General features: G+C 39.8%; 1 protein-coding gene across 1 annotated transcript; it reads left to right on the plus strand.

The window, feature by feature from the left end:
- The first annotated feature begins 1,075 nt into the window (after positions 1–1,075).
- LOC145335445 (prolyl 4-hydroxylase subunit alpha-2-like) lies at positions 1,076–26,875 on the plus strand. The gene is made up of 21 exons (XM_080181191.1): positions 1,076–1,132; positions 1,622–1,767; positions 2,042–2,100; positions 3,836–3,920; positions 4,378–4,497; positions 4,745–4,889; positions 6,380–6,503; positions 6,973–7,173; positions 8,171–8,260; positions 8,859–8,941; positions 9,507–9,568; positions 10,070–10,191; positions 11,341–11,506; positions 12,047–12,110; positions 13,063–13,154; positions 20,932–21,100; positions 22,176–22,282; positions 23,773–23,866; positions 24,518–24,572; positions 25,548–25,633; positions 26,604–26,875. Exons 2-21 carry the CDS (start codon positions 1,656–1,658, stop codon positions 26,698–26,700), a joined length of 2,133 nt encoding a protein of 710 aa, XP_080037317.1. The 5' UTR covers positions 1,076–1,132; positions 1,622–1,655; the 3' UTR covers positions 26,701–26,875.
- Positions 26,876–26,903: the final 28 nt, after the last annotated feature.

Raw genomic sequence — 26,903 nt, forward strand, 5'->3', positions numbered from 1 at the left:
TTCTTCCTTATTCTTACACATTCTTCCTTATTCTTACAAATTGTTCCATATTCTCACAAATTCTTCCTTATTCTTACAAATTATTCCATATTCTCACATCATTTTACTTATTCTTGCAAATTCTTCCTTATTCTTACAAATTATTCCATATTCTCACAAATTATTCCTTATTCTTACAAATTATTCCATATTCTCACATCATCTTACTTATTCTTGCAAATTCTTCCTTATTCTTAAAAATTCTTTCTAATTCTCACAAATTCTTAATAATTTTTACTAAATTATCCATGTTTACAGATTAATGCTAACCTACAATGTTACAACTATACATCCTGTTGCTATTAATTAGCCTTACCAACACCCACATAAAGAGAGATAATATTCCCCATGATAAAAAAGTATATTTTGGACTCATGATTAGGAATAGTAGTAAAAAACATTTTTTAGTAGCATAGCTACTTTATAACTTGTGCTTGTCTGATAATTAGTGTGAAATAATCATTAACTATTTTTACTGCTTTTTTTATGGATACAAAGTATTGATGATTTAACCTACTTCGCCTGACAGAAAATAGAAAATAATATCTTATCTTTTATTGGCTGGGGATTTTTATAACATAAAAAAAATATTTTATGGTTTTTAACAAAATGTGCATTATAAACAATTCTTTTTAAAGTAGGTAATTATAAGAATTATATATTAATGATTTAATTTTGTTAAGGGTGAGAGTGTAAATTAAGTAAAACTTTTTTTCCATTAAAAATATTTCATCCTACAGGATATATCCCATAATATAAAGTACTACCCAGGGTTTGTTGTCTGAAGCTATAGATCTTTAAAAATCACTGGTCTGAATAGGTTGTACTTTTCAGGGAAGCTTGCTTGGCCTCAGGTGGTATTAGCCTATTTTCCAACCATTTGTATTTTTATCTCAACTTTATAGCTTTATAGAACAATAGCCAAAGCTGACTTTATTTTGTCAATCTAATGGCATTACATTGATTTAAAGGACATTTAAAGGACAAAAAGATTCAGTAAAAAGTATTAAAAATGTTTTTGGTATAAAAATAGATTAGCCTCATTGCATGGAGATTGTTGGCTGGATGTTAAAGTTACAAGATTACCTAAAAAGTAAGTTTTAATTACAGTATGGATTTGAAACCTATTAATATCCGCTGGATTAGAACTGGTTCCCAGTCATATTGAAAAATCATATAAATGTAGCATTGTAGTACAAACAATTTGCCACAAATCATATTTAAATCCAGTTTTGTTATACCGGGCTTTGACCACTTGGGGCTAACAAAACTGTTGAAAGCAAAGCTTTTTTCATGATTATTGTTCTGTGCATCCCTCCGTAAGCGTAGGACTCTAGGGATGCTGTCTAAAATGGTGCAAAAAATGGGGACAAATTTCAAATTGATTTGACGGGGCTGTTTATTTACGTCACAAGTGAGGGGAAAGAAAAGGGAAGGAGGAAAGAAACCCCCTAGAAAAGAGATGGGGGTATGACGTCACACGCCAAAACAATTTGAAATTTGTCCCCATTTTTTGCACCATTTTAGACAGCATCACTCTAGGATTATTACCAGAAAGTCTGTTTAAGTCCATATTTTCTAGGTATGAAGACGGGCGCATCAGCACCCAACAGTTTATGTCTGCATGCATACCAAAGAAGTACACCCAACCTGTACAAGCATTTGATGATTATGTTGATACAGTTCGATACGAGAGAAATGGTCCTTACTTCTTTGTTAAAGAAGAAGGTAAAAAAAGTCAGGGAGGGAGGGAGGGGGCATTGGGGATGTTTATTACACTTGTCCCCCAAGTTTTATAGTAATGTTTTCTTGTTAGTTGGCTTTACTCTTTGGGGAATTTTCTTGAAGATTGATTGATTGGTTCATTAAGTTGAGTATCCAAACGTTTCAACTACTAATAATAATCACTTTTTTTGAATAGAGAGTGTCTGAATACTAAGGGCGAAACTGTAAATTTTCTGTTTGTTCTTTAAAATCCTGATAAAATAAAAATTTGTTTTAGGGAGAGATATATATACAGCCGATGATTTAAAACCAGTCGAGAGCGGTACTCAAATTCAGGTAAACATAAAGACCACAGGTGGAAAAACAGACAGAAAAATAGACAGAAAGACAGACAGAAAGGCAGAAAGACAGAAAAACAGACAGAAAAACAGACAGAAAGACAGATAGATAGACAGACAGACAAAAAACAGACAGAAAAACAGACAGAAAAACAGACAGAAAAACAGATAGATAGACAGACAGAAAGACAGACAGACAGACAGACAGACAGACAGACAGACAGACAGACAGACAGGCAGACAGACAGACAGACAGACAGACAGACAGACAGACAGACAGACAGAAAGACAGACAGACAGAAAGACAGACAGAAAGACAAATAGAAAGACAGATAGAAAGACACACAGAAAGACAGATAGAAAGACAGAAAGACAGACAGACAGAAAGACAGACAGAAAGACACACAGAAAGACAGAGAGACAGACAGAAAGACAGATAGAAAGACAGACAGAAAGACAGATGGTCTGACAGGTAGACAGATAGACAGACAGAGAATCAGTAAGACATACACACACACACACACAGATGGTCTGACAGGTAGACAGATAGACAAACAGAGAATCAGTAAGACATACACACACACACACACACACACACAGACAGATGGACGGAAAGATAGATAGACAGACAGAGAATCAGTAAGACATACACACACACACACACACACACACACAGATGGACTGACAGATAGATAGACAGACAGAAAATCAGTAAGACAAACACACACACACACACACAGATAGACTGACAGATGGATAGACAGACAACAAAAAGGCAGACAGACAGATAATCAGTATACAGAAAATACATTGCAAAAAAAACTAGCTAGGCTGCAAAAACCGTTCAACTTAAAAATGATTTCTTTATAAACTAAGATTTTGTTTATATTCAAGCCCATATGATAAAATCCAATAATAAGACAAAAATTTGGAAGATATTATTTCCCGAAAGTAAACTTTATTATAGGAATTCGAATTCTATATTTATACAAAAACTATTACTAGCTGACTTATTATATATGGATGAACAGTGTACACATTCTAACCAATAATATGATCTGATTGTTCCTACACAATTTGTTCTTAGGGATCTACTCTAATTAGTTAGAAACTTATACATTATAATTAAGTCTTAACGATGTTTGTCTATTAGCAATTAAGGTCACCTTTTTAACCTTTCTTCAATTAAATGATTAACCACGTTATCTCATCCCTTGGCATAAAACTTTGGGTACTTTTAATTAAATTTTGATTGGTTGGTTTCAAACAATTAGTGTCCAAACTTTTTAACCAATAATTAAAATCTGCAGAAGGTATTTGTCATTATTGGGGTGTATATAAATTTATGGACCATTGTCTTATCCCTAGATTTCCCTGTAGCTGGCTATAGTGCCCAAGCAAAATGGTGATGGATGTCACTGATTTTGGCCTACCTATTCGATTGACGTCAGGAAATACCCTATACCCCATCTCTTTTCTAGGGGGTTTCTTTCCTCCTCCTCTTTCTCTTTCACTCTAATATGACGTCATTAGAATGGGTAGGCCAAAAGTGGTGATATCTATCCCCATTTTGCTAGGGTACTATAGACAGCTACAGGAGGAATACAATAATGGGTAATATTCAGGGATATTTAGGGATAAAACAATGGACCATAAATTGATATATATCTCCAATGATGATTCTGTAGATTATAATTATTATAAGTTTGACATAGCTACTGTAATTCTTCTAGCTACTTATGGAGAAAACTGACCTGTCCTGTCTTATGTCTATAGATGCAGCCAGCTCTGCTAGTCCAAATCTTATGGAAGTGTCAGGTATATTTATTTTGGTAGCTGTCTTTAGTGCACTAGCAAAATGGGGATAGATATCACAGCTTTTGGCCTACCTATTTCATTTGCGTCATGTCAGGATATAGCCTATAACCCATCTCTTTTCTAGGGGTTTCCCCCCCCCCCCTTCTCTTTCTCTTTCCCTCTAGATATGCCAAAAGTTACCCCATTTTGCTAGGGCACCATACATAGATGGCTACTTTATTTTACGACTGCGGCTGAATTAAATATTGCACAATAAAATACAAAAAAAGAACTACAATTGTATTAAATTGTATGGCAATTTAACAATGCAATGGGAGGACTTTAATTACTAGATTCCTATTTTTTTAGTTCATGGACTATTATAATATACCTGACTTATCATTTCGGACGTTCTTATATACGGACCTACCTTTATTAGACCTATAGAGAGGCCTCGTTTTTAATAACATGTTTTTAGGTTTCGGTCACATAGAGCGGGGAATAATCAAGCAAGATTGTGACTGGAGGGTTCAGACTGTGGACCAGGCTACCTGGAAACTTGGAAAAATTGTTCAGTTCCAACATCTTGGCACTCAAGGTAAGTTTATGGCGTCAATGCAAAGCTGACCTGCAAGTCGTGGTGAAAAGTCTGTCTGTCTACCAAGCTCGTGATCGTGAACCCCTGAGGCTAAGGCGGGGTACACTCCCACACACGCGCTATAAAGTGTCATAAAAATATGACAAGATCCATTTCTTTTTCCTTTTTCACTTCTCCTCTTATCCCTCCTCTTTAGACGTATTTTTATGACGTCACACATTACACTTTCTAGCGCTTCATTTTTTAGGTATTCTTGGCTTATCTGGGAAGGCTTTGCCTGGGTCCATGCGGGGCTCTGAGAACTGGAAAGAGGTGGTATCCTTCTTCCCTGAAGATATCAACGAGAAGACTATCAACAATACTTTGTGGATAGTTGATGATATAAGATTTAGGTAATTTTTATAATTCACTTTGTCTGAGTGTTCATCCGTCCAATAGACTCTAATTTATGCAGGGGAAATTTAATTTCCTCGGGTGTTATTGAAGATAGATTAAGAAATCTGATGCTAGTGGAAATAATTTTCTGAAAGCAATGGTTTCAAAACCTATTTACATCCATAGGCGTCCAAGGGGGGGGGTAATGGGCCATTTGGCACCCCCAAAATTTTGTGAACAATACCCCCCCCCAAAAAAAATTACCCCTACCTTGGGGGTGCCGTAGGCACCCCCAACGATTTCGGGGGGGGGTATTTACCCCCCCCAAACCATTTTGGGGGGGGTAATTACCCCCCCCAAAATAAATGTTCTTTAAAAAAAATTTTTGGGGGGGGGTATTTACCCCCCCCAAATTGAATGTTCTTTAAAAAAAATTTTACTGTCCAACCAGTTAAAACAGTTCTTAACCATGATAACAAAAAATTTAATAGTTTGATCATGTTTTATTTGCTTGGGCCTTTATAAGGGCTAAAACCATCCCGGGGATCTATGATGTAATTGTAAAGCACTGAAGATTCCATAAAATAGATACCTAATTAAATTAAATATTTCATTAAATAATGAAAAAGAATTTATATAGGCGCTTTCTTTTGGGAGGATGTCAAGGTGTCTCAAAACTAGTTATAAAACTTACCAGGACCTATAAGACGCTTCACTTTAAAGTAAAATCATATTGGTTCATTGGTTAGTGAGTTAATTATTGTATTTTTATGTTCTAAAGAATGAGATACTACTATATATTTGAATAGTAGTGGCGCCCTTAGCATCTAAGAACTCGTGTTTTCTAAAGGGTAAAAAGGGAGGAGAAAAATAGCCTAAAACCACTCAAAGGATTGACCTATAATAGTGTGGAACCATCATGGGATCTATGTGAAGCTTTCCTAAAAAGGAGAACTCAGTATTAAAAGTAATGAAATCTGAAGCTATAGTCAAATAAACCTTACTTACTACTTTATGTTATAAGATAGTACTTATTATTAACTTAATAGATTAGGTAGGTGCTTTTTTTACATAATTAAATTACCCCCCCAAAAAAATTTACCCCCAGGGTAAATTAGTTTGGGGGGGGTAATTACCCCCCCCAACAGATTTTGGGGGAGTATTTACCCCCCCCAACAGACTTTAGGGGGGGTAATTACCCCCCCCAATCAAATTTTACCCCCGGGGTAAAAATTTTGGGGGGGGTAAAAAAAAATTTCGGCGCGCTTCGCGCGCCATTTTACCCCCCCCAAACACGAATTACCCCCCCCCCCTAAAATTTTTTACCCCCCCCAAAAAAAAAAGCTTGGACGCCCCTGTTTACATCGGCTGTTTTTTAAAATATATGTCTGTTTTTTTTTTGTTATAAGGATACCCCTTTTTACAAAGCATCCCGTTTAAAAATTACTTAGTCTGTCAGTCTGTTGTATGGGTCATCCTTGCTTATTATACAATTTTTATATTTCAGGGAAGACGTTGAGCTAACAGAACCTGAAACCTTTGAGAGATTGTATGGAGTAGGTACTAAGGATCTAGCCGAGTCTGCTAAACTAAATAATACTGCTCTCAGTGTTGAAGATCTTTATATTCTACAGGAATTAAATCCTTGCAAATTTTCCAGTACGGCTTCAAATAACCCATTTATTAGAACAGGTTTTCAGCTATGCTGAAAATCTTGCATTGCATCGTATTACAGACAATTTTCCATTAATGTTAACATAAAAATCATAAAAATTAATACCAATAATACTATTTTTATAAAATTTTTATTTATTGCTTCCAAATTTAAAATATTTCTACAATTTGCAAAATTATAAAATAAATTTTGAATTAAAATTATTAAATAAAGTAGCTACCAGGGAGGGAGAGACATTGGTCTGTTTATTACACTAGTCCTAAAATTCTAAACATTTTAACCACTAATTGTAATCTACAGAAGAATAAATACTAATACCAAGTTTGTGTATCATGATTGGGGATCTTCATCAATTTATCGTCCATTGTCTTATTCCTTTAGATCCCTGAGTAGCTAGGCTAATAATTATTTACGGATTTAAACCTCAGGGAAGGGAGAAGTCACTGGTGGAAAAACTACTACAACACATAACTCCAGGGCAACTAGATGAACTGTTGGTTACTGATGGATATTCATTGAAGAATATTGAGGAGACAAACATAAAACATCCTATTGATAATTATAATCTGCTCAAGAGAACAGCTAGGACGTGGAGGAAGATTAAAGATACTGTTGACTCAGATCAGGTAAAAAATCATGGAGGGAGGGGACATTGGACTGAAAATTACACCAGTAGCCAAAGTCTTATTACTACGTTTTCTTATTTGTTAGCTCAAAAACTTTGGGTACTTTTATTGGATTTTAAAAGGTTGGTTGGTTGCAAACTAAAAGTGTCAAATCTTCGTAACCAATAAATTTAAGCGAAAGATTTTATTTATCATTATTGGAGTTATAAAATAATTTATCGTCTATTATCTTATCCCTTGAGATCCCTGTGTAAAAATGCTTTGCAAAAAGAAGACAACAAAAAACTTCATGGAATTTTTTAATGCTTATTTTAGGTTAAATAAAAAACAGGGGAAAGACCCTGCAGGGTTAGAGCCCCCTACCCCCTGAGGGTCCATAAACATTTTTTGAAATAAAGAAATTTAACTTGGGATAATTTTTATATTAAGGTTAGAGATCTAATAGCTAATATAGAAGGATACCTACCACAGTGGGATAATTGTAGAGTTTTTGTATTAAGGTTAGAGATCTAATATCTAATATAGAAGAATACCTACCACAGTGGGATAATTATAGAGTTTTTGTATTAAGGTTAGAGATCTAATAGCTAATATAGAAGGATACCTACCACAGTGGGATAATTGTAGAGTTTTTATATTAAGGTTAGAGATCTAATAGCTAATATAGAAGGATACCTACCACAGTGGGATAATTATAGAGTTTTTATATTAAGGTTAGAGATCTAATAGCTAATACAGAAGGATACCTACCACAGTGGGATAATTATAGAGTTTTTGTATTAAGGTTAGAGATCTAATAGCTAATATAGAAGGATACCTACCACAGTGGGATAATTGTAGACTTTTTATATTAAGGTTAGAGATCTAATAGCTAATATAGAAGGATACCTACCACAGTGGGATAATTATAGAGTTTTTATATTAAGGTTAGAGATCTAATAGCTAATATAGAAGGATACCTACCACAGTGGGATAATTATAGAGTTTTTGTATTAAGGTTAGAGATCTGATAGCTAATATAGAAGGATTCCTACCACAATGGGATAATTGTAGAGTTTTTGCTCCCCTTGGACTTTTACTTTTACAGGTATAAGATCTAGTTTCTCCTATTAACATCCAACAAGGATGACAACATTATTTATAGCGAAACAAATCAGATGGTCAGACAAACAAATATTAACAAATATAGAATAATCAACTTTTGGGTATTGTCCTTTCCGTGGCAACGCACCTCAAGGGGCGATTCTATGTTTTTTTCACATTAGCTTTCTCCTATTTCTAACCCAGCGGGACCAATTGCCTAACCCTGTGGGGCAATCACCTAACCCAATAAATCCTAACCTGAAAAAACGTAAAATAACCATTCTAAAGCTATTCCCTCCCAAGAGAAATCACCCCAAGGAAGAAAAATACTTATCTTTAAATTTTACCTATCATTAAAAGACCGAGCTTTACAAAATAGTCATCAATTTGGATGTGATTTGTCATATTCCATACTACATACTTGCATTGCATTGCATTGCATAAATTGACTCAAAAATCAGCCATGTTGTGTTACAAAAATGAGGTATGATCCATCTCTTTTTTAGGTTTTTTTCCCAATTCTCATCTACCTCATTTTTATGACGTCACATGGCTGATTTTTTGAGACACTGTGTAAAGACACAGCTTGGTTTAAATTTCAGTATCACCACGACACAGATCCTAAGGAGATGATTGATGGAACAATAACATTTGAGGGCAAGGTGTACCAGGCCGCTACAAAGCTCAGGAAAGTGTACAATCAGGCAGTGAGAGAGAGAGAGAGGGGACAATGGGCTGTTTATTACACTGGTCCCCAAAGTTGTATACTAACGTTTTCTTAATCGTTGGCTTAACAACATTGGGGACTTTAGTGAATTTTTTGGTTGAGTGTATAAACGTTTCAACAGATAATTTTTATCTACAGAAGGGGTAATTTTGTGTGTCATTATTGGGGATGTGATCAATTAATCAGCCATTGTCTTATCCCTTTAGATTCCTGACAATCACGTCAGCAAAAGTTTTCTTCTAGAAACCAGCTTCAGTTACGTAAATGCAGTGAGAGATAGGACATTGGACTGTAAATTACCCTGGTACCAAAAGTTTTAAAACATCATTATCTTATCTAAAAATAATAATTCAGTTGCTTGTTACAGTTAGTTTCTTCCAGATGGCTAATATAACCATGGAGGAACGTATTGACCAATATCTTAGGGCTATAATAGCAACCTAATTTAAATATAAAACGCAATATCCACATATCCTTATATCCATTATCTAAAGGGTTTTGATGATGTAAATTGAACACTAAACAGGAAAGAGGATGTTCGTCTGATTGGTAAACTTGCTAGGGAAGAAAGATTGTTAACATCAGGTGAGACTAACTTAATTAAATTTATTAACTAAATCTAAACATCGACCAGCTTATACCAACAACGAATTTAATTCGGGGAAAAATCATGAAACCTATACGTGATTTTTAACTGTCGTTGGTGGGCAACTCTTAGTAAAATTTACGGATGCTGTACGTATTGGTGCAAAAAATGGGGACAAATTTCAAATTGTTTTGGCGTGTGACGTCATACCCCCATCTCTTTTCTAGGGGTTTCTTTCCTCCTTCCCTTTTCTTTCCCCTCACTTGTGACGTAAATAAACAGCCCCGTCAAATCAATTTAAAAATTGTCCCCATTTTTTGCACCAATACGTACAGCATCAAATTTACGACCTTTTTTTCTGCCCCCCAAATAATATTTTAGACTGTAGATGAATGTATTGACCAATATCTGAGGACTATATTAGCAACCTAAATACCCCTACACCAATATCCACATAATCTAAATCCATTCAACTAATCTGAATTTATCAACTTTTTTAGAAATCCTCTGGTATAAAGCAATGCCTGGGCTAAAGAAATATTTCAACGAGGCCGTAGAGTTTCATAATGAATTGATGCTTTATCCTAAAATGGCTTTTGATAATGAATATGTCACTTTCAAGGTAAAATTACTAGGGTCAAGCTGGATATCCGGCATTATAATATTTTATACTATACAACAATCCATTTTAACAAGCAGTCACAAGCATTATTTCTTAATTCTTGGTACTATACAGCAATAAGTAAGTAACACTACAGATTGACATACTTGCTTAGAATAAGGATCAATTTAATAGTTACTTAATTTTCAAGTATTCTTTAATAAAACATCATTTTATGAAGAAAACTTTTTTGCTACAACAATAACCGGTTATCCAACCGGATATTAGGTATGAGAAATCAGTTGAATATCCAGTATCCGGCCAAATATGTATCTGCCCCAACCATAAACATTACATATCTTAAGCAAAAAATAGATTTGGGTATTATTAAAGTACAATTTCCCCACACTTCCTGCCTTGGATAGAATATACAGGGTGGGCAAAATAAATCCAGACCATAGTGTTTAAACTACTTGACCAATCAGGACGTTTGACTCCACTCTAAAAAGCTAAGGTAATGACCTTTTCCCCCATAAAAACACGCCTAATCTATTCTTTCTTCGGGAATTTCCTTTCCCACTTCTCCTGTCATCTCTCCTTTTTAGACGTATTTTTATGACGTCACACATGCAGCGCTTAGGCAAATGTCTATGCACTACGCAATACTGTTGGTAGCTGTGAAGTGCGTTTGGCCTACCCATTCTAATGACATCTTGTAGAGGGAAAGAGAGAGGGAGGGGGGATAGAAACCTCCTAGAAAAGAGATGTGGTCAATATAATAGGTAGGCCAAAAGCAGTGACATCTATCCCCATTTTGCTAGGGCACTATAGACGTCTACGTACTGTTGTATTTAGGAGCCATACCAGTTCAGTTTTAAAACTAAGTACTGTTGTATTTAGGAGCCATACCAGTTCAGTTTTGAAACTAAGTACTGTTGTATTTAGGAGCCATACCAGTTCAGTTTTGAAACTAAGTACTGTTGTATTTAGGAGCCATACCAGTTCAGTTTTGAAACTAAGTACTGTTGTATTTAGGAGCCATACCAGTTCAGTTTTGAAACTAAGTACTGTTGTATTTAGGAGCCATACCAGTTCAGTTTTGAAACTAAGTACTGTTGTATTTAGGAGCCATACCAGTTCAGTTTTGAAACTAAGTACTGTTGTATTTAGGAGCCATACCAGTTCAGTTTTGAAAACGATTTCATGAAATTATACGCTGCTGGCAAGCAGGCTTTCCTGGAGGATCTCAACACGGGGAAGTCCTGCAAAGGTTCTCATTACTTCATAAAGGATGAGGTTGTGGCCAACTGCAAGAAGCAAGCTCCCCCTATGTCAGGTTGGTATATTTAGCTGTCTATAGTGCCCTAGAAAAATGGGGATAAGTGGAGCCAATAAATCAAAATCTAATAAAAATAGCCAAAGTTTTTAAGGCAACTAGTCAGAGAATCTATTTCTAAAACTTTGGGTACCAGTGTAATTAACACTCCTTACAACAATTGTAATCTATAAGAGACTGTCTTTCTTTCTTTAAAATAACCTTTTCCTCCTATTTGTTAAGTTTTTATATAGACAATTATTTTCAGTAGCGAAGCTACGCTATAATTTACTTTGTCCGTCTGTCAATCCGTAACTTTTAAGATTATTTCCTTGCACCCATTAGCATGTGTCCGTCGGTCTGTCAGTCATGCTACAAAATAGTAATACTAGAAAATAAAAAAAATATGAGAGAAAGGTTTAGTGATTTTTTCTCCAATAAATCTATTCTTTTTTAACAAATGCTGTTTAGATCTGCTTGTCCATATTTCCATCCCCGAATTTTTTGTTCTTCGCTACTTATGAAAGTTGTCATCCTTGTTAATAGTTAATTTGTTTTAAGGTCCTGAATATATTTGTGAACATATCAATTTTAATGATCCATTCCTGAAGCTTGGCCAATTCAAGTAAGTATATTTATAATAGGATTGGACTGTATACATATATGGCTAAATACTTGATGCCGGATATCCGGCCTGATATCTGATCCAACCGTATTTTTAAATCTTTTAATAACCATTAGTTAGAGCTAGAACAGGATGCTGTGAGTATTGGTGCAAAAAATGGGGACATGATTCCAGTGATTTCATATTTTTCTTTCCCGAAAAAGGGAAGGGGGGAAGAAAATCTCTTCAAAAGAGATGGGGAAACCCCCCTTTTCTCCCATCTCTTTTTTTCTTCCCCCCTTCCCTTTTTCGGGAAAGAAAAATATGACGTCACTGGAATCATGTCCCCATTTTTTGCACCAATACTTACAGCATCCTAGAACAGATCTATAGTATAGTTGTATATACATATAATCACCTCCCTTCCTTTTTCAATGACCTTATTCGTCGGCTACCAAATTATTTCCTGCTCCTTAGCTGATGTACTAATACACAGCACACCATTGGTTTATTTTCAATGACCCTATTGAAAGACGGCACAAGGACAGTGCGATGGAGAGATACAGTTATTTAACCCCTTCCCTCTCTAGTGTTTTACTCTAATGAGCCCGTAAGGTCATATATTTGAATCTCGCCCAAAACTAAGTCATGTCTGTAAAAATTATAATATTGCTGGTATAAAAACTCAAAAGTTTATAAATTAACAATGAATAACGGTAGTTCCTTACTCTTAGAAGGTTGAGTCAAAACTGATCATAGGATCTTGCTAATTAAAAACCGGTATGGTTCTCCTTTACAGGGTATCTCTATTCATAGGGCTATAAAGGTTTATAAATATCTTTGGGTAGGTACCACCACCCTTCCAAGAGAAATCGCCCCTAGAAAAAGACCCTCTAGCTGGTATATAAAGAACGTGAATAACAAATCAAAATAAATAAAAAAAAGTACACCCAATGACAATCTATATATTTAGGTTAGAGAAGCATTCAACAGATCCTGTTGTAGCGGAGATCCATCACTTTGTGTATGAAGAAGAAATGACGCAAGTTAAAGATGATACTAAAGGTATTAACCAGGGATCTAAAGGGATAAGACAATGGCCGATAAATTGATGAACATCCCCGATGGTGATTCACAAAATCACCCCTGCTGTAGATTACAATAAATGGTTGAAAACCTGCCAATCAAATTTAATAAAAGTCCCAATGTTGTTTAGCCAATGCAATGAATAAGACTTTAGGGACTATTAAGGCTATGTAATTAACAGGAATATTATGCTAGATCTCAGAACATATCTAAAACTAGGCAATTAAAACTTGTAGTTCAATTGTGGTATCCGCCGAGGATCAATGGCAGACACCGGAGTTCAATTAGATTACGGCAGTGTGACAGACGTGGACACCTTACTATAGAGAAGCTACGCTTCTCTAGCTTTCACTAGATAATGATCAACATCTACTTTTAGTTGTCACTTTATTGAAGGCTTAAGATATACTGGAGTTATATACAACAAACAATAATTACATGGATAGGAATAAATAATCATAACATAAAAGCATAAATAATATATGTACAATGGTCAGTTTGGGCAATAATGATTCCCCCATCCCTGGAAAGGGTGGGGGAGAATTAAGAATACAGTTAGCCATAATAAACATGACAGATTCAAATCATTAATTCTAAGCGTAGGGAGGGGGTCACTAGACCCCTTCCCCAGGACTCGGGGGAGGGCCATTGACCCTCCACCGAACCCCAGATCAGGGGTGCCATAGACATGGCTCACGGTTGCCGAATACCACAACTCTCCCCTCGGAAGGCTGGGAGATGGTTTCCCTACCAGACTTCCGACAGTGGTTGAGGCCTTCGGCCCGCTCCTTAGGGCTAAAAATATATACAAACGATAATGATTCAATGGAATCCTAGTGGTGAGTATCTTCTTAGGGTTGATGGGCTCCCAATGTGGGGTAGAAGGCAGAGGCTGCCTTGGGTTGGATACGTTGGTCGGCGCCGGCAGGTATCAGGTTTGGTGGTGGCACATTGGTTGCTGGAACGGTCAGCAGTGGGACCTGCGGGTTGTTGTTGGCAGCGGCTGGGGCACTGGCTGCCAGGTTGAGTGTCTGAGCAGCGGCCTGTCCTCCTGAGGGGCCGCGGGGTCTGCCAGAGGGCGGTCCTGGTCTACCTGGGCGGTCATGCCCGCTGTCAGTGGATTTCATAGACACCATTTCCTCGGCTGCTTCCCTGCCGATGGGGATGGCATCCCAGTCCACTGAAAAGTCCCGGGACTTGGCATGGTTGAGCCTGGCTCTAGCCATCGCCTTCTTATACAAAGCTGGGTGGTACAGGAACACTTGTGATATCGCATTCAGGGCTGCCCGGACTCCTCCTTGTGCTGCTGCCAGAGAAATGATGGTGAGGTCCCCCAGCAGTTTGAGGATCAGCAGCAGCAAGCACAGGATGGCGGCGCCATCTCCCCACTCGTGGATGGCTTGTCTAAATCCTGCCCAGACATCCAGGGCTGCCTCTCCTTCCTCCGCCAGTCGGTCAATGTTGTAGGACACTATCCCATGGTCTCCTGTGGCCGAACAGCTGCCTTGCTGAACGCAGGAGCCATAGGATAGGCCGGTCAGCATGGCGCTCTTGTATGCTGGGAACGCCAGCAGCTGTTGCCAGTCGTTCAACTCAGCCTGTGAATACAGACCACCTGAACTGAAGTCATCTAAGGGGTCTGTCAACAGCTGCTTGGGCGTATCCAGCGGGGGTGGCCTCTTCTTGGGAGCAGGGGTCAACTCTATCCAGCCTTCCTCTGCGTGCACAGTCAGGGGGTAGGTGGAGGAACAGGGAATCTTGGTGGCGTGCTCACTGTATACCCGCGTCACGGCGTCTACAAAACCTGTGGGCTCCACTGGCACTTTGTCCCAACACTCCTTGTGTTCGCGGACAACATACTTGTGCCTTTGGCAGGTCAGCTGCAGCAGGATGTCTCCCCTCAGTACCGAGAACGTGCTCCCCTGGACACGCACCGGGTGGGCCGGATCTAGTTGCTGGAGCTTCCAGCAGTTGGCCGCTACTTCTTCTGCTGCAGTGCTCCTCATGCGTGTTTCCAGGGTGAATCCAATATAACCTGCATGGATCTGTGCTTGGAGGGGAACGTCAACATCCCTGGCCGACACTCGGGGCAGCGCAGCCGCGGCTGGGTCAGCTGCCACAAACAGCGCTGGATGGTTGGTGGCATGGGCCTCGAAGTCGCAGTTCACAATTGAGGTGGGGCTGGTCATGTTGATGAAAAACTGGGCCTGATGGTCAACCAGATATGCATCCCTCACCAGGCTGGGCTGGAGGCTGCGGATCAGCCTCAAGGGGCAATCTCTTCCCAGGTGGTCCCACACGTAGGTTGCTTCCCCAGTGATACAGGACAGCTCAGAATGGGGACAGTCGAGGGTCAGGTGGTCAGACTGGGACTCCACCCGTCCATCCTCCACCACATAGGTCTCCTCCTTGACCAGCAGCCGCCGCTCCTGGAGCACTAATTCATTGCGGTAGAGCTGGCCCTCAAAGTGGACGTCCTCCCCCTCGCAACCCACCCCCTCGGGGCTGTTGACGAGGGCGCCCACTACATCAACGGTGAAGAACAGGGGGTGGTTCAGCTGGAACGTCAGTGGCTGGGTCTTGCCTGGCAACGTGTATACTCGGTTCCTGGCCAGGTCTCGGCACGCTTCTGGGTCTATCTTGGTTGGCCTCATGAGGGTGGGGACCGAGGTCACCTTGAGGTGACCCCATACCCCACACCTGAATGTCCACTGGGACACGGTGAGCTGACAGCTGAACCCAGTGGTTTCCCTCACCTTGACTTGCTGCAGGACGTGGATGTCGTGGCCCAGGGGCACCTCCTGGTGTAGGGGCTCCGTGTCACACATCTTTTCTTTGTTGTAAGACGTGACATGGGTGGGGTTGGCACAGTCCCACCCCACCAGGACGTAGCTGGTTGTAGGCCACACGGCTGCCAGAAGGAGGCCCCACAGGACCATCCACCAATGGGAGAGGCTTCCAGGTAACCATCTTCCTCGGGCACGCGGCTGGGGATCTCCGGTTCTGGTCACGGCTGCTTCTTGGGGCTGGACACGGCTGGGCTGCTCCTGGCTAGACACAAATTTCCATTGAGCGTTATCTGTATGCGGCCGAGGCACCCCGATACCCTCCCCAATGACAGACTGGCAAGCGACTGGCACTTGCCTGGGTGTCGGCTCCCCTAGCCCTAAATGCTCCCTTCCCTGGTCCAAGGCATGCCCAGTGGCATGGGGCTGAAGTGCATGTGGCACAGGCTCGCCCTTACTCAATGCCCTCCCCTGCCCTAGGAACTCAGGTGCATGTGGCACAGGCAAGCCCTTATTTTCCCAATTTTCAATCTCCCCAGCCTCAAGTGCAGGGGGCACAGGCAAGGCTGGGTGTTTACAAGGTTTTGGATTCAATACATTTAACAAATTCAACTTATCCTGATGGTGAGCCGCTGGGTTCCCTTGGCTGGTAGAGGGCTCTGGATGGCATGTAGCTGGACTCTCCCTGCAGGCTGGTGGCGCTGGCTGGCATGTAGCTGGGCTCTCACTGCAGGCTGGTGGCGCTGGCTGGCTGGGGGTGACGGGTGTCACCCCTTCCTCTGGGACCGCTGGCTCGTTCCAGGACTCAGGTCTCTCGGTGGCGGCGACGGGGGTCGCCCCAAGCACACGGTGGGAGGCGCTGGATAGCACCCCCCCATCATCCCAGGTGGCGACGCCGGGTGGCGTCCCATACATCGATGCAGAGGTGCTGGCTAGCACCTCCTGCCTCTCTCGTTCAGCGGCTGCCAGGGCCTCCCCATACACCGTCTCAGGGACGCTGGGCAGCGCCCCTCCACTCTTGCTGGGTAGGCTCGGTCGGGCAGGTTCCATCATATTGAGACTGAAAGGCTGGGGCCTCAGCACCTCTGGCTCGGCTATGTTGTTGGGCTGTATCAGCTCTGGCCCCAGATGGTTCAGACTGAAGCCTAGGCCAACCCGGTTGGGCTCAGCCGCGCCGCCCAGTACGTTGATCCTAGCTGGGACAGTCCCGAACTGCGGCATCCCATCGGCTCGGTCCGCAGCTCTGGAGGCGGCTGCTTGCGGTGGTGGTGCTGGGGGCGCGCTCCCTTCCATATGGGCCACTCTGCTGGGCTTCCCTGGAGGGGCACCTTTGTCGGCGGTGCGCCTGCGGCTGGCTACCTGGGCCCAGTCAGCTCTACACTCGGCCGCCGTGTGGCCGTCATAGTGGCAACGCTCACACTTGGCAGAACGGTCACGGCGTGGCTGGGTGCGCCTCTCCTCTAGGCTAACTTCCATAGGCGTTGGACAGTCTCGAGCTCGGTGGCCTCTCCCCTGGCAGCGGTAGCAGCGGCCTGGAACCTTGTCATCTGGAGCGACCTTCCCCATCTGGTGGAGACCCGGAGCCAAGGAGCCAATCTCCATTGGCTCCGACTCGTCATATTGGGGCAACTGGATGCAGGCAGATCCAGTCAGCCCGTCGGTCGAGTCCACTAAGCACACACCCTCCTTCAGTTGCTTAGTAACCATGGTCACGGTGAACATGGCCTTGCGAGTGTACTCAGGTACACTCGCAATTTCATGGTTCATCATGAGGCGTTTTACATTGGCGTTACGAATTCCACGGTTTAATTCGTCCACCAACAATTCAAGATCCTCATGATTGTAGGCGTCCCTATACAAGGCGCACTTTGTTGATATGTACGCCTGTATAGGTTCTGTCGAGTGTTGCTTGTAGTCCCTAAACGCTTGTTTAAGCGTTTGGGACTCAAAAGCAGGACGAAATAACAATTCACACTCGGTCTTGACCTGCTCGTAGGTCAAGGCTTGGCCTGCCTCGCCAAACAGATGGGACGCCATTTCCGCCGCTTGCCCTACCAATGACAGTAGTAGGGCGTTGCGGCGGTTGAGGGAATCATGAGGTGGCACGCGGTAAGCCGCCCATGACATTTCCAGTCGGCGGATATGTGCCGACCAGGACTGCTTGGGCGGCCCTCTATACTCCGGCAGATTGCTCAACATCAGCTTGCGGTACTCGGCTGGTGCCGGCTGAGGGTCATCCTGGAGCCATCCTGGGGCTTGGTCACCTCCTGGGACTTGATGCTGGTCCATTGGGTCAACGGTGAAACGGCGGGCACAAAGTTATACGGGAATACAATGAATGGGTTGTCACTTGAGGCTTCCTAGCCTAACAGCCAACACTGTTTGTATCACTAGGTTGGGAGTTTTAGTTGCAAAGGTATAACTTAGCTGTACTTATCAATGGTTAGATGTTGAGGTAGATAGATGTTGAGGTAGATAGATGTTGAGGGTCTGAACTGCTGTCAGGAACTGATTGGGTTTTCCCTTATCACACTAGAGCTAGGAGGAAAGAAACTTGCAATTCTTTATTTGCTAAAAATACCCCTGTTAGATGCTATGGAGTAGCTCTGCTCTGGTGTGAAGGTGTGTGTGTGTGTGTGTGTGTGTGTACGTGGAATCTTCTGTCCTTGTAACGCGCGTTCGCGCCGTCAAATCCGCGCACACGGGGAAAACGCGCTCTCACCCCTCAGCTCGCTCCCTCATTGGTCCGTTTCGTCCGTTGGATTTATGATGTTTTCCGCACTTTGTTGCGCTACCCGTGAATGGCGCTCTGTATATCCGATCGCTAGCTCCACACTACAGACGGACTTGGCCTAGTGTGGGTAGGAAGGGGGAAGCGCGTGAGGGGACGGGGGTAACTCCGTCCGTTCCCACTGTGAGGGAGGGGGTAACTGTGTGTTGGTGTAATGGGGCCTCTGCTTCTTAATCTCAGGCTTATCTGTTATATAACCCTGATTGTATTTGTCTTCAAATGGAAAGGGGCCCCCTCCCCTTCCCTTGGAATAAAGGGTGTATTTGTTATTGTGCTGTGGGCTTGAAATTGTTTTGATTATATTACATCTAACTTTTATTGCTGTCCTTATCACAATTACATAACAGATTTGTTGACCAACTCTGTTCTATTTTTAGCTGTTATCACAATAAACAGTAATCCAAGCCTGTTCTATTCTTAGATTTATCACAACACAACAATTTGTTTGCCAAGCTTTGCTCATAAATCTATTGTTTGGTCATCACATTGGGGTGGTAATCCCTGCAAATGTGATATAATATCTGTCTTCTAGATGGGTGGCTGCGTTGTAGCTTCTCAGGATACTCGGGGTTGACGTAGTTTTTCTCTGTTCTGGTGCACTACACCCGTATGTTAGCTCGCAGCTTGCAGCTATGTGGCATGTTTCAGCCTATCGGCGGCAGGGAATGTCCCGTCCTGCTAGCGCCACTGGTTCGGATCCTGCTATTTCTTGCAGTAAAGTTGGCCTATTTTCAGCCGTCTACACGTATTTGGCTTGTTTCAGCCGGTCCGCAGGCCTGTTTCAGCCCTTTTGGCGCTCAATTCTCCGTTAGATATCAGCGCTGCTCGCGGTTATTCGTCAGATTTCGCTGTTTTGCTTCCACAACTGCCGGATGCAGAGTTAAACTTTGCTGTCCAGGGTGGGTAATTCAGGTTGCTTGCGTCAGTTTTGCCAGATTCACTGCTGGGAGTACCTTAGCCTCAGATGCGCGTCTGCTCTACACTTGTGGTTCGCCGTAATCTCACACAGCTGTCACCAAAGTTGTGGTATCCGCCGAGGATCAATGGCAGACACCGGAGTTCAATTAGATTACGGCAGTGTGACAGACGTGGACACCTTACTATAGAGAAGCTACGCTTCTCTAGCTTTCACTAGATAATGATCAACATCTACTTTTAGTTGTCACTTTATTGAAGGCTTAAGATATACTGGAGTTATATACAACAAACAATAATTACATGGATAGGAATAAATAATCATAACATAAAAGCATAAATAATATATGTACAATGGTCAGTTTGGGCAATAATGATTCCCCCATCCCTGGAAAGGGTGGGGGAGAATTAAGAATACAGTTAGCCATAATAAACATGACAGATTCAAATCATTAATTCTAAGCGTAGGGAGGGGGTCACTAGACCCCTTCCCCAGGACTCGGGGGAGGGCCATTGACCCTCCACCGAACCCCAGATCAGGGGTGCCATAGACATGGCTCACGGTTGCCGAATACCACACAATTATGTTTATTTTATAAGTAAAGATTACAATTTCAGCAGTGTTAGCATTCAAATATTGCCATAAATCTATACTAAATTGATATCTCGTTATTATTGACAACAACATATCAACTCATTTGACCATCACAGGATCTATGATAAGCTACTCTGTAAAGTAGAACCATATCGGTTCAGCAGTTAGTGAGATTCTTCGGTACAAACAGACAAATAGACAAACTAGTAAGGATTATATTGAGCAATAATTTTGAATTTGAATAAATTTATGCAATTTTTATTTTCAGTAGGTAATCTTTCTTAAAAGAAAGTAATTTATTTTTCTTATTAGCGAAGCTACTCTATAATTCACTTTGTCTTTCCGTCAGTCAGACCGTCCGTAACCTTATAGGAGAAATGCGATTTTCTCGGCTGATATTGAAGATAGACGGTTGAAATTTTTGGTAAAGATTCTCTATATCAATGAGCATCAAATGTATGATTTACTTTTTCCGTCAGTCTGTCGGTCATGCATAAAAGACAGAAGAAAAAATTTATTAATTTATCAGAAAGGTTTCGTGATTTCTAAGAATTATTGCACATTTATCAACAGAACATCTTCTTTTTAATCCATTTTGTCTGTTTGTCCTTCCATTAATTTTTAGTGCTTAGCTTCTTGTGGTTGTTGTCATCCTTGTTATTTATTTAGGTGATATGAGATCAACCCCCTACATTGTGAAGGATAAAAAAGAGGAGTATAGTGCTAAGAGAACATCCAAGATTAAATACCTTAGTGAGAGAAGGCATCAGCTGATTGCCAGAGTATCACAAAGATTAGAATTAGGATTGGGATTCAATCTGTTCAGTCCAAGATACAGGTACTAGTGATTTAGCTGTTTTTAAAACCTATTACAGATCCGGCCTAGTTTCACAAGGGATATTGCAACTTTTACCATTTCCTAAGTAAATATATTCATTGGAGGCAGCTCCAAATTAGCTATCGCTCTCAACCAATAAGGATCGGCTTGTTTTGTATCAACCAATGGGCAACTGGAGGCAAGCTATATATAACCGCGGCAATTTTAGAAGCAGACAATTCTAGAAAAAAACAATGAGCTGTCTGCTTCTAAAAAATAATAGAAATGGTGTTTGATCACATTAGCCTAATTATTAAATCTGCTCAGAGTTTTACATTAAAAAGCCATATATAAAAAAAACAAAAATAGAGGGATTATTTTTAAGGAAGTGCGTAGCTAAGAATATTCAATTGGCAGTTAATAAATGAAGTGTTGTATTTCAAATTCTAAAAATCTTATGCGGAATTGATAAAACACACTAGTACAAATACATTATTACATAATAAGAGTATCCATAGAACTTGATAGAATGTTACCCATTGCTTATTGTTTAATTTATTTATTTTCAATTTTAATTAGCAATGATATTTTCAAATAAAAAGTTTACTCATTAATAAAAATAGAAATAACAGAACCTAAAATCAGTCTATTTTTACTTGAGGCTAGCTACCTGAATTTTATTCTATTATTTTCTTTGGACTTATTTAGCTATTTCATTATTCTAGTTGATAGTTGTCAATTCTAACTACTGCACCCTCCCGTAACTGGTTTTTTAGGCCTAGTTGGAAAATAGGCCTAGAATAATATTTTCTTACATTTTCCATCCCTTTTCCCTGATTTAAGCTGGGTTTAGAATACAGAGCAATTATATATAAAGAAGAAAAAGTTCTGGCATTAAATTTTAATTGATCAATGATCATAAATGTTTTCTATGTAACTTTACAAAGTGTCTCAAAAATCAGTCATGTGAAGTCAAAAAAATGAGGGGGGAAGTGGGAAAGAAAACATCTAAAAAGAGATGGGTAATCCCTCATTTTTATGACGTCACATGGCTGATTTTTGAGACACTTTGTTTAGTTACATTTTCTATTTTTAGTTTTTCATCTGAGAACTACCAAGTGATGAACTATGGTATTGGTGGTCATATCAGTATTCATGCTGATTCACCTGGCCTTCCCTCTCTTGGAGATATTGACGTAGGAGGTTGGTAGTAAATTGTGGGTATAGTCCCTTTTTGTGACAATGCCTCATAAGGGGCGATTTGTCAAAATTTTACAGAAGCTTTGGATAGGTTATTTTAGGTTAGGTGATTGCCCTGCAGGGTTAGGCAATTGGCCTCGCACGGTTAGAAATAGGAGAAAATTTACTGTGAAAATGCGACAAAACGCCCCTTAAGAGGCTTTGTCACGAAAGGGACTATACCTGAAATTGTTTACTCCTACAACTGTAAACGTATCTAGGGATCTAAAGGGATAAGACGATGACATTTACACAAAATTACCCCTTGTGTAGATTACCTTTAGTGGTTGAAACGTTTGGACACTCAACTGACTGAACCAAACAACTCAAACTTTTTCATTAATTTAAACAAGTTAGAATTGTCGTATCGATTTTAAACTTTCCATGCTTATTCCTATAACAGTTGCTTACGACTTAGAAAGCGCAACAATTCTATGATCGTTACCAGAAAGTCCGTTCGTCCATTTAAAACAAGCTGATTTTTTGCCTTTTTGCTAACAAATTTTTGTATGTTAAAATTACCCAAATTCATCTGATTTTTAGTAGCGAAGCTACTCTATAATTCGAAATGTTCCTCCGTCTGGCCGTCCGTCTGAGACAAAGTGGGGGAAACGTGATTTTCTCGGCTCCTATAAAAGATGGACAGCTGGAATTTTTAATAAAGATTCTTATAACATATGCCCATCTAATCTATACATTGTTTTGTCCATCTGTCTGTTGTATGGGGTGCTAGATCGATTCTTAGATTTTCATGTTTTCGTGATTTTCTCAACTCCTTTTTAAGATAATGGACTGAAATTTTCAGGGATTGCTTAAATTTACATATTTTCCACAAGATTTATTTCGGTTTTTCTATTAGTTGGGGTGCTAGATCGATGCCTAGATTTTTAGGTTTTATATGGTTTTCTCGATTCCTATTCAGGATTTGCGGCTGATATTATCAGGAATTGAATATGCTCATATTCTACATGTTTTTATCAAGTTTCATTAATATTTGTCTATAAATTGCGATTCTAGATCGATTTCTAGATTTTAAAATTTTCGTGATTTAAAGGTTGCGTGATTTTTAAGGTTTCCTTATTTCCCTATTTTATCAAGATTAATGTTTATTGTATGACACTGCTTTATAGTAATCATTTCTGAAATCCATTCTTAATTTTTGAGCTTCGCTACTTATAGATGTTGTCATCCTTGTTTGAATACTGATTCCAATTGCAATAAGGTACAATGCTATAAGCGAAGCATCTCTATGATAAAGTCCTAAAAACGTCAGTATGTCCTTAAACAGTATCATGTGTTTTTGCAGTTTTGCAACAAATTTAGTTACAATTTTGAATAGACTTAAGCATTAATATTATGCTTGTTCAGTTCTGACATCAACATGTGTTGATGTTCATTTGCACTTCCATTTCAGAGCTTCGCTTTTATGGATTTTTTCATCCTTGTTTATTTAGGTGGACGTATGACAACTTCTATGATCTATCTATCAGATGTGGAAGCAGGGGGTAGAACAATTTTCCCCTATCAGAATGTCAGTATTACCCCAAGGCATAGAATAATCAGTAATGGAATAATTTGATAAATATGCAAAATTAGGGTAAGTTTCGTCATCATGGGGTAAACCTGGGGTAAAATAACAAAATATATAAAAAAATAAGCGAGCAATTTACCCTTATATACCCAAGGATATTGTTACATAGACTTACTCTACAGGGATCTAAAGGGATAAGACAATGGCTGATAAAGGAAATAGTAGCTTACGCAATAATCCGTAAACTTGTGAGCAAGCTTCCAGTCAAATGCGCTTATTAGGTCAAACTGTTTTTAAAATATGCGTTTAATTATACTATGTCTTTAGTCAACATTAAGAACAGTTAGACTTGAAAATCGCATTTGACTGGAAGCTTGCTCACGATTTTAAGGATTATTGCGTAAACTACTTTACCCTTTATTGGCATCCCCCAGGATGGTACACAAATTTACCCCTTTTGTAGATATCAATTAAAGGTTGAAACGTTTGGACACTTCAATCTACAAACCAATCAAAATTTCATTAAAAGTCCCCAAAGTTGCTTTGCCATCAATTAAGAAAACGTTACAATAATGAAATTAATGAAATAAACAGCCAAATGTCCCCTACCTCCCTGGAACTTGCCTATAAGTTTCTGATTCAAACACTTATTATTCTATGAATAACAGAGCTGGTAATTTGTTGTACTGGACTATCATTAGCAACAAGAATGAAATGACCTTTAGGAATTTATAAAATATCATTTTCAGATGTTCTCAACAATTATATAAAAGCAAAAGTATCTGTGTTTGTCTGTGTCAACCATACAACAGTTGAACCAATATGGTTTTCCTTTACAGTGTAGCTCCTCATGGGTCCTTGGAAGGTTTATGACTGTTTTGGGGATGGTAACATCAAACCATCAAGAGAAATCGCCCCTGGAAATAAAAATAAGCCGCACAAAGTTAAAAAAATATTATTTTTAACTCTGAAATTGATTGGAGGTGGGGGTGGTCAATGATTCTCCACATAAAGGGACCCTTGAGGCCTCTGGGGGCGTAGCTGCTAGGGCGTTATCCTCTTAGAAATTTTTTTTCTCATTTTTTTTCAATTTTGTACCCCCCCCCCCCCCCCCGACTACCGACGAACAACTATTTTAGGTTAGGTTTTAGGCTAGGGAGCCGAGCGCTGCGGCTAGGCAGGCAAGGGGGCCGAGCGCTGCGGCTAGGCAGGCAAGGGGGCCGAGCGCTGCGGCTAGGCAGGCTAGGGAGCCGAGCGCTGCGGCCAGAGTTCATAGTTGGCTGTCGGGGGGGGGGGGGGGGGGTGTACTCAAATTTTCAATATTAAAAAAAAATTCTAAGAGGATAATACCGATGGCCTTTCATTGGATTGCAGAACTCTTGTATTTATTTTGTAACTTTGTCTTTTAATCTATACTTTATTTTAATTTATTAGTATACATATGTAGTAGTTTATGTTTATGATGTTTATTTTTATGTTTATGTTTAACTATCGCAAGACTTTAAGTTTAGAATAAAATATCCTAAAGAATCCCAGAAATTTTGCATTCTTAAGGTTTTAATTACGCTTTAGGCAGATTTTCAGCCATTTAATGAGAGAAATGGGTAACCCAAAGATTTTATCTTATATTTTGAATGAAAAATTAACTTATCTGGGGAAACAGTCTCTAAATAAAATGATAATATTATAAATATAACCAGAATGATTCACATGGGATGTCCTGTTGTGTATGGTAATAAATGGATTGCCAACAAGTGGGTCCTCTGGAAAGAACAGATGAACAGGTTATTACTATTGAAGTTGCACAGATAACAAAAAAAATCAGATCATGGAAAGAAAACAAAGTTTAATGATTCATAGTAATTTCACATTAGCTTCTTTCGTATTTCTAGCCCTTGCAGGAGGCTCTAACACTGTGGGGCTAATTTTCAAACCCTGCAGGGCAATAACATTTGACATTCACTTAACCTAACCTATCAAAAGCTACTGTAAAAATATGATGAAACTGAAGGGAGAGACTGATTGATAGGAATAGAGTAGTATTTGAGAGATATTTAATGCCATAAGGGTTTGCTCTAGGGCTGAACAGCCATTCTGTAAACGCCAGTCTAGGTCCTTCACCATGGTATTGTACATAGGACACATTATAAACTTTCCCGATTTTGTATTACTTTTGAGGAACATGATTCCAGTTACGTCATATTTTTCTTTCCCGAAAAAGGGAAGGGGGGAAGAAAATCTCTTCAAAAGAGATGGGGAAAACCCCCTTTTCTCCCAATTCTTTTTTCTTCCCCCCTTCACTTTTTTTTCTTTCCCCCTTCCCTTTATCGGGAAAGAAAAATATGACGTAACTGGAATCATGTTCCTCAAAAGTAATACAAAATCGGGAAAGTTTGTAATGTGTCGTACATAGCAGACAATCAACATTTTTATTGAATACTCTTTGTCTTAAGATCCTAACTATGCATACTAATATGTGGTGCCTGATTATGGGAGATTTAAACTTTGAGAACTTAAAAGACAGCAGTATTACAAAGAGACAGGTGGTAGGACTTACAGACAGACATGATTACAGACTATAATACAGATGTTCTTCATAGCTTAACTGTAGAAAGTTGTATACATTGCTTGTATGTCAACGGTTCGAAGCTGATAGAGGGGGAGGAGATCTTTTGTTATTGCTGAAAATTGAAAGTTTCTGTGTAGAACAAGTTGTTGCAAATATAGGTATTAAATAAAAATGATAATTTACAGGTTTCCATGTCATGCTGACCGTCAATTATTCCCTCATCACCATCATTACATTGACTACAGCAAGACTGAGTTTGCTAAGCAGATACTAAGAGCTTAAAATGGAGACATTTTAAAATAAATTTAGATAAAAATAATAGTATCATTATGGGAAGGAACAAAGTGTCTCAAAAAATGTAACGTCATAAAAAGGAGGGATAAGTAGAGGAGAAGTGGTATAGAAAACCCTTTAAAAAAGAGATGGATGATCCCTCATTTTTATGACGTCACATGGTTGATTTCTTAAGACACTTTGGTCCCTCC

This window comes from Acartia tonsa, chromosome 13, assembly GCF_053477335.1.
Source record: "Acartia tonsa isolate MP-2025a chromosome 13, ASM5347733v1, whole genome shotgun sequence".
In the NCBI taxonomy this organism is placed as follows: Eukaryota; Metazoa; Arthropoda; class Copepoda; order Calanoida; family Acartiidae; genus Acartia; species Acartia tonsa.

Excerpts from the sequence above, each read along its gene's own strand:
- LOC145335445 (XM_080181191.1), top strand. The coding sequence starts at position 1,656 with ATGTCTGCATGCATACCAAAGAAGTACACCCAACCTGTACAAGCATTT. Across the intron at positions 2,101-3,835 it reads AGAGCGGTACTCAAATTCAG|CTACTTATGGAGAAAACTGA; the intron begins GTAAACATAAAG and ends TAATTCTTCTAG. Across the intron at positions 7,174-8,170 it reads ATACTGTTGACTCAGATCAG|GTTAGAGATCTGATAGCTAA; the intron begins GTAAAAAATCAT and ends TTTTGTATTAAG.